This window comes from Calidris pugnax, unplaced genomic scaffold, assembly GCF_001431845.1.
Source record: "Calidris pugnax isolate Ruff unplaced genomic scaffold, ASM143184v1 scaffold53, whole genome shotgun sequence".
Taxonomy (NCBI): Eukaryota; Metazoa; Chordata; class Aves; order Charadriiformes; family Scolopacidae; genus Calidris; species Calidris pugnax.
In genome coordinates, this window is record NW_015090792.1 from 1,367,306 (window position 1) to 1,375,531 (window position 8,226).

Here is an 8,226-nt window from a genome sequence, read left to right on the forward strand (position 1 = left end):
CTTTTCGGGGGGGGAGGGGTGAGTGTGTGAAATCTCTACCCCTCTGCTCTGGTGAGATCCTACCTGGAGCACTATGTCCAGCTCTGGAGTCCAGGGGTGAGTGTGTGAAGTCTCTACCCCTCTGCTGTGCTCTGGTGAGACCCCACCTGGAGCACTGTGTCCAGCTCTGGAGTCCTCAGCACAAGAAGGACGCGGACCTGTTGGAGCAGGTCCCATGGAGGGCCATGAAGATGATCAGAGGGATGGAGCACCTCTCTGATGAGGACAGGCTGAGAGAGCTGGGGTTTTTTCAGCCTGGAGAAGAGAAGGCTCTGGGGAGACCTTAGAGCCCCTTCCAGTACCTGAAGGGGGCTACAGGAAAGATGGGGAGGGACTTTATCAGGGAGTGGAGTGATAGGTCAAGTGGTAATGGTTTTAAATTGAAAGAGGGGAGATTTAGACTAGATATTGGGAAGAAATTATTTCTGTGAGGGTGGAGAGACACTGGAACAGGTTGCCCAGGGAAGTTGTGGATGCCCCTTCCTTGGACGTGTTCAGGGCTGGGCTGGATGGGGCTTTGAGCAACCTGGTCTGGTGGGAGGTGTCCCTGCCCAGGGGGTTGGAGCTCAATGATCTTGAAGGTCCCTTCCAACCTGAACCATTCTATGACGCTATGATGAATATGATATCCCAGAGTAGTGTCAGTACAGCTCTTTGAAAGGAAAACATACCTCTTGGAGCTCTTGGGAAGGATCAGCAAGTATACAAATAGGGTGATCTCAAAGACACGGTTGTGATTTCCGGACATCTTTCAACAGGTTTCCTTATCAAAAGAAATCAAGCAGCCAGGGTTAAGTGGGAACGTCCTTACATGGCTAAAAAATTAATAAAAATACAAGAAGTGGAGGGTAGGAATAGCTGATTGATTTTCCTAGCAGAGGCAGGTTGCTTTTGGAGATAAATCTGCAAGGATCTTGGCTGCCCAGCACGTTGTAAATGACCGGGAAGAAGAGGTGAGAAGTGGCATTGCAAATGCAGCACTTCTATTCAAGATAAATTTTTCTACTAGGAGGATTGTAAAAGGACCTTGTAAGACCAACTGGGCTTGAAAATTGCGGATCTGTGGAGTAATCCGCATGGTAAAAGTGGCTTTATTGTCAGGTAGAACTTACTGCTTATAGGTTGAGTTTTGAGTTTGTTATAGTTGTCTGGAAGCATCTTGAACTTCTGCAAGCGAAGTAGAAAAGCACTGGATATCGTGAAATAAGAAAACAGCATTATGGCTGCAGCATGGATTTACAATATAGCTTACTGTTGTGAGTTTTGTCCATTTCTAATACTCTGATCTAAAAGGATATAGCTTACGTGGAAAAAATTTGGAATGACTAAGGTAGGATTTCTTAGCTTGGAATGAATGTTATTGCCAAGTTGAATGCAGAAAGAATAAATGCTACATAGCATCTACAAATAGAAACAATTAAGAGCAGTGTGTGAAGCTGTGCAACTCCTTGCCACAGGACGTTGTGCATGCTAGAAATGTTACGTGTATTTAAGGAGAGATTTGACAAAGGAAAGATTCATTGAGAGGTCCTACATTACATAGAAGCCCCATCTGTCAGCAGAACCACTTATTTTTGAGTAGCTGGAAGAGGGGCTATAGCAAATGTACACTTCTTGGTGGAGCAAAGGTATGGGTGGAAAAAAAAAGTAACATCCTCCATACAGAACCTCTCTGTGGTTTTAATGCTTTGTTTGACCAGAATCAGTCCTCTCTCTGTTTTCCTGTTATGTTTAAGTGATGCTTTGCCAAAGGGGAGAGTACGTACATGTATGTGCATACATGTATAAGGAGTCTAGAGGAGCTGTGGGAGCATAACAGTGCAGGGTGCATTTCAGACTGCACAAACACCATGGCTACATCAAGCTGGTAGTCCAGAGCTCATCCTGTGCCAGTGCTGAATACCTGATCAAAGTTTGAATTTACAGGCAAGTTTCCCAGTTAACCATTCTTCAGTCGCTTCAGACTTTAGGTTGGAGCAGAGGAAACGCCTCCTTTTCAGGCCAATCAAGATGTGTCTTATTTGTGGGTGGACTTTGCTGGCAGCTGGAGTAGGCCAAACATCACCTCTTGTCTCGTGAGAGCTAAATGTGTATTTACATGCACTAGAACAAGTGACCTGGGCTTCTGAGTACCACTTGGACATGGTCCCAAAAAGCCATCATCTCTCTGGAGCAAAGGGCAGATGTTCACCTTTGCTGCTTCCTCATGCAGAAAGCTCTAATCTTTCCTTTGGCTGAACGATGTGTAGCCTCTTGTTGCACAAACTGCCTTTGTTTTAGGCTATGTTTGTGGTAAGTATCAGTGACTTCATTTGCTGGCCTGTGTGCTGAGGGAGTATAATCTTTTTGACTAGTTGGCATTCTCAAAAGTCGGGAATAGCAGTAGTCCTGTTTATAATTTGGACTAATAAATTGCAGAGGGACAGCTGTTTTCCTCTGGCAACTGTATCACTGTCTTCAGACTGAACTTTGGTAAAGGCTGATGTACCTTCCAAACATCTGAACTGTATTACAGGACAAAAAAAAATGGGTAGTATTTTGCTATCCAGTTACGACTCTTGTTTGCGATATGCAGTTGAAAGCATGGTGGTCACGTAGGCAAGAAATGCTCCTTAAAATCCTGTGGTGGTGTGCCAGAGAGGGGAAGCAGTTTGTGTGTTAATTCAGTAATTTGTATGCTTGTGCAGGCAATCATGTGGTTGTAGTTAGGTCAGAGGGTAGTAGGGATTTCTTAATGTGCCAATAAGTTTGTACTTAGACTCAGTTTTCATCTTGAAATTGAATTGTCACTTACCCTTTATTACAGCAGTTGGGAAAGGGGTTTGATTCTCAAATCTAGTAAAATTAATGCTGAAAAGTTTATAATCCAAGTCTAAAATGATGATAATGTGGGGATTTGCTGCACCTTAAATTACTCTAGGCAGAAGCTTATTAAAAAGCCTTTTAAAAATTCTGGGTAATTTGAAGTTTTTAGAATAGCTAAAGAAAAAGTGTATATTTTTGTAATAAATTATCGGTCTTTGTGAATCGATTGCATTCTGGATGATCTCAGTAGTTCATTATGCTTCGTCATTCAGGTTGTTTTTGCGTCTGCCAGTGAAAAAGAAACAAAAAAATTACTAACTCTAATCAGTTCTATTAAACACAGCTCAGCATGCTGGGAAAAGCTGTTATATTTTAGCCATAAGTTTGTACTAAAGCAAATCTGTGAAACCTGTAGTAAAAATTTTATTTGATTTAAAAAAAAAAAAAGTCTCAGGGAGTTCTTCTGCACAGCCTGTGATGGGGCTGTATGTATTTGCAATAGATCTGTATGAACAGCACTAGTGAGGTACTGCAGTGTCCTGCATCCTTCCCACGTGGGGACAGTGGAAGGGGACTCTGGCACATCTGGTGAGGGGCTTGACTTGGTTTGAGTGTTAACAAAGCCTTGCAGCTGGGTTGGTGATTTGCTGCCCTTCTCTCAAATTCCTGGTAGGAGGAGGCAATGCTGTTTAAAAACTTTATATTTAATGCGAAACTGGTATGTTAACTGTAGCATGGTCACTGGATCTTTCCATATCTGGGAAGAGCAGGAGTGAGTAGGTTCATGGAGGGAGTCAGATGTCCTGAGTATATGGGTGCACACCGTCTTGCTTTTGTTTACCATATTTATATTAGGCTTTAGCTGTAGCCTAACTACAGCTGTTGCAACTTCTTACATTTTATGTAAGAGCCAATACCTTTTAACTGGGACAAAATGTAGGAAGCTCGGATGTTTTAAAAAAAATAATCTGTAATATACTGAAATTCCCAAAGGGTTTTTATCGGGAGTAAAACAGGCTCTAAGTTTACTTCTTTAAGTCTCCGTTGCTACAGCTGTGCAATATGTTGGTATGTTGGTTTTAAAGCACAGGCTCTTGCTCATCCTTTGCGCTTTTTTTCTTTTTTTAGTTCAAAACCCATTTCTTCACCTTTGATTGTACAAGTTGGACATGCAGAGACGCTTCAGCCACTGCTTGCCCTTATGGGTTTCTTCAAAGATGATGAGCCTCTCAAGGCAAACAACTACATCAGACAAGAGCATCGGAAATTTCGCAGTGGCCGGATCGTGCCTTATGCTGCCAACCTGGTATTTGTGCTTTACCACTGTGATCAAGTGAACACCTCTAAAGAAGAGTATCAAGTGCAGATACTGTTGAATGAAAAACTCTTGTCATTTCATCACTCAAATGAAACCATCTCCACTTATGCGGACCTCAAGGACTATTACAAGGACATCCTGGAAAACTGCCACTTCAAAGAGGAGTGTGAATTGCCAAAAGTTAATATTACCACTATTGATGAACTTTGAGGGAATGAAACGGAGTGGCTGTTGTGCAAATTGATCTCAGTTCTGTTCAACCAACATTGGTGAATAAGCACTTTTGATGATTTGCTGCTGCTGTGTTGGCTTTCTAAACTTGCAGATTTGATGGGTTGTCTCAGCTCAGTGCACTGTTTATTACATAAGCAGAATTACAAAACCAAATGCTGTAAGAGGGATGTTGATGAGCATTTTTGTAACAGATAAGTGGTGTCAGATGAAGGGTACCTGCATGTTAATGTCTGAATAAGTAATTTCATTGGTCATTCATTTTAGTAATGTGCCGTAGACGGATTTAAGAGCTGCAGCAAATTCTGTTTTATGAAATTGAAGGTGATTGGACCACTTAAGTATTGCTTTGTGCTGCCTGTTTTGCTAGCTGCTGTTTTCCTGTAGCAGGCATGAATTCAAACCTGTGAGCTTTTTTCTCCTTTTTCTGAGCCTCTAGGGTGGAGAGGGTACATAGCCCTTCTCCACAGATGTCCAACTTCTGCCTGGACAGCACCACACAAACATCTCTCTCCGGCGTTTAAAGCAGGAGGAGTTGCAGTGTTCCTGCATGCATTATCTGCCTGGAAAGGGTCCAGGAGTTAAAATTCTTTAAGTCATCATCAACCCATCCTGCATAGCACATTAGCCTCTAGGGTAAGTAAATTATCTTTAAAAAAGAAGTGTTAAAAAAAAAATAAGAGAGAGTGGGAAGTAGTCACTCTTCCTTTAAGGTGCTCTGGGACATGCAGCAGTTGTTCCCTAAGTAATCTGGTGCATTCTTTCACTTGCTACCATCAGTTTCTTGTGTTAAAGGTTTGGGGTAGGGTATTCAGGTCAGGCTCTGCACGGCTATGAACGTCTGACAGTTTTCCTGGCAGCTCTGGCTGGAAGGGACCTTTGGAGGTCTGCAGTCCAGCCTCCTGCTTGAAACAGGGTTGTTCTTAACGCTAAATCCAGGCAGGTTTTGAACTGTAAAAAGTATCTGTCTGAGACTTGACTTCTGCTAGCTTTAAGGCACTGAACGTAGTATCACTTCATAGGCCTTATACATTTTATGTGCCACTTTGTTCTTGAAATGAAGCTGTTTTAAAAGAAATTAATTGCGTACAAGTACTGGTGATCTTTCAAAGAAACTGCATTTACAGTAGGTTTAGTTGCTAGTGAAAGTTGGAAAGTATTTTAGAGCTCTGCAGTGTGGCAGAAAAAGGAAAAATGAAGATAATTGGCTAGAAATGTCTCAAGTGCAGTATGTTGGATAAAAATTCCTACATCTCCCTGAAGGGAATGGCTGTGTGAACAAGTTGTCCTGAAGCAGATGAGGGTGTGGATTTATGGTGCTGGTAGCTCCTGAAGTGCATACTCATGCCCTATAAATGTGTTACTGGGGGAGGGGGTGAAAGGTCGATGTAAGTGATTACCACAGGGTATCTATCAGGTGCACTATAACACACTAGCATTTGCTGCAGGGTAACTTTTTTTTTCTAGGCTCACCTTCAGAACTGGGAGTTTAGCTGCTGCAAAAATGGAAATGAGAAAGTCAAACTGGCTCAAAGTTGAGGAGTTTACCAGTGTATATTTTTAAATATTTTCTGGAGGACTTAGACTTGTCACTATTCTTTTTTTTAAATAGGGCTTGTATAAAAGCATTTAAGGATTACATATATGTAAGTTGAGGAGCAATCAAAAACATGTTTTTTACTGTTCTACTCTGGATTAAGGAATGGGACGTAGGGCTTTGTTTCATTAGTGCACCAATTCCTGTGGAGTCCAAGGTTCTGATCACTGAAGATACCAATTAAAGCTGGCGGATATTTCAGCATTAACGTACCAGTGAAATACCTGCCTGTGTTAGCTCTGCAGCTGCTCTTGTGAAACCAGTGAAATAGAGAGGAATATCAATGCTGAGACAAATGCAGGTATGTCAGTCGGAACAGTTGTCAGCCCCAGCATATGACTTTTACTGCTCTATCAGCTTTGCTTGTCTCCTTTTTCACATGAGACTTGAGACTCTGTCAACTGATCATAATTACTGTGACAGAAGCCTGTTACAGCCTTTATTGCAACGTTTGAGGCAAACTCCAAAGAAATGAACCTTTGTTTAAGGGCAGTTAAGTTTGGTAAATAGCAGATGCAAGGGTGAGAAAATTCATCTTTGAACAAATATGTTTTTCTGTGAGTCAGTCATCCTGTGATGATTCATGATTTGAACAGAAGGGATGAAAGCCTGACTGTTGGAGATGAATGGAGGATTTCTGTTTGTCAGTTCAGTGAGACACTTGAAGACATTATGTTTGTTAAAAGACACATCCTTGTTCCTTATGGAGGAGGAATATGTTGCACTTGACTGCTTTTTTTGACCACGTGCCAGATGAGGTGGAGGAACAAAAAAGATCCTTCTACAGTGAAGCACCATAGAATCCTAGAACTGTCCAGGTTGGAAGGGACCTTTAAGATCATCTAGTCCAACCATCAACCTAACTCTGATAAAAACCATCACTAAACCATGTCACTAAGCACTATGTCCACCTGTCTTTTAAATATCTCTAGGGATGGGGCCTCAACCCCTTCCCTGGGCAGCCCATTCTAAGGCTTCAGAACCTTTTCTGTGTCAAAATTTTTCCTACTCTCCAATCTGAACCTCCCCTGGTGCAACTTGAGGCCATTTCCTCTTGTCCCGTGGCCTGGGACTTGGGAGAAGAGACCAACCCCCCCTGGCTACACCCTCCTTTCAGGGAGTTGGAGAGAGCGAGAAGGTCTCCCCTCAGCCTCCTTTTCTCCAGGCTGAACACCCCCAGCTCCCTCAGCCTCTCCTCAGGAGACTTGTTCTCCAGACCCCTCACCAGCTCCGTTGCCCTTCTCTGGACCCGCTCCAGCCCCTCAATGTCTTTTTTGTGGTGAGAGGCCCAAAACTGGACCCAGCTCTCGAGGTGGGGCCTCACCAGTGCCCAGGACAGGGGGACCATCACCTCCCAAGTCCCACTCACCACACTGTTCCTGACACAGGCCAGGATGCTGGTGGCCTTTAATTGCTGTCAGCGATTAAAAAGGAAAATTAAATCCACAGTTAAATCAGCATTTAAAAAGGCTGTCAGCAACTGTAAAGGAAAATTGTGCTATTTGGTTCCTGATTTGTGTTTAAAGGATGTGCTGAATCACTCCTTGGCAGAATTAGAGGCTGAAGGTGGAAACTTTGCACAATTGTAGCAATAGAAGTGTCTGGACATGTAAATGTCCTGGGCACTTGTTCAAGTGACTTTTTCTTACCATTACGGAGGTGACTTCAGGATGATCCTTTTATTCAGCAAATATATACATTTGTTTATATACTAAAAAGGGAAAGTAGAATGGATCCAAATATTTCCCTAAATTTGGGCACTAGCTCAGTGAGCAGTGTGTGAACAGGCTGCCGTATCTCATGGCCTTACAGATTTCCACATCCTGAAAAAGTCCTGCAAGAAAAATAATGCTTTCTCTTCCTTTGTGTGGTTCTGGACAAAATACCTCATCTCAGTCATCCATTGAGGACTTAGTTTGCAACCTTGCTTAAACTGGAAGCTTTCATTGATGAAAGATACTGACAGTGTTCTTGAATGCTGCCCTTAAATACCTTTGAAATGTATTGTATTTTGTTAAATGTCTAAAGCTTAACTAATCTTTCTGGCAAATTATTTTTTTCTTCCTAGTAATTACTGCTGCTGTACCTCTGGTTAGCATCGTGTTGTCAAATCGCTGGATGCAATGCGAATTTGTAGTTACATGGTACTAACTGGATGAATTCTGAGAACTTGTCTTGGATTTTTAGTGCTGTGAAATAAAACTGCACAATTTCTTCATCGCTCTTGTGTGAACAG

At 42.4% G+C, this 8,226-nt stretch overlaps 1 protein-coding gene across 1 annotated transcript in view; it reads left to right on the top strand.

The window, feature by feature from the left end:
* Window positions 1-5,911, top strand: part of MINPP1 (multiple inositol-polyphosphate phosphatase 1) — a 20,203-nt gene extending 14,292 nt beyond the window's left edge. Inside the window, exon 5 of the mRNA XM_014966657.1 lies at window positions 3,973-5,911. Coding sequence (XP_014822143.1) covers window positions 3,973-4,372 — 400 coding nt within the window. The 3' untranslated portion in view covers window positions 4,373-5,911. The remainder of the gene's footprint in view (window positions 1-3,972) is intronic.
* The last annotated feature ends 2,315 nt before the right edge of the window (window positions 5,912-8,226 follow it).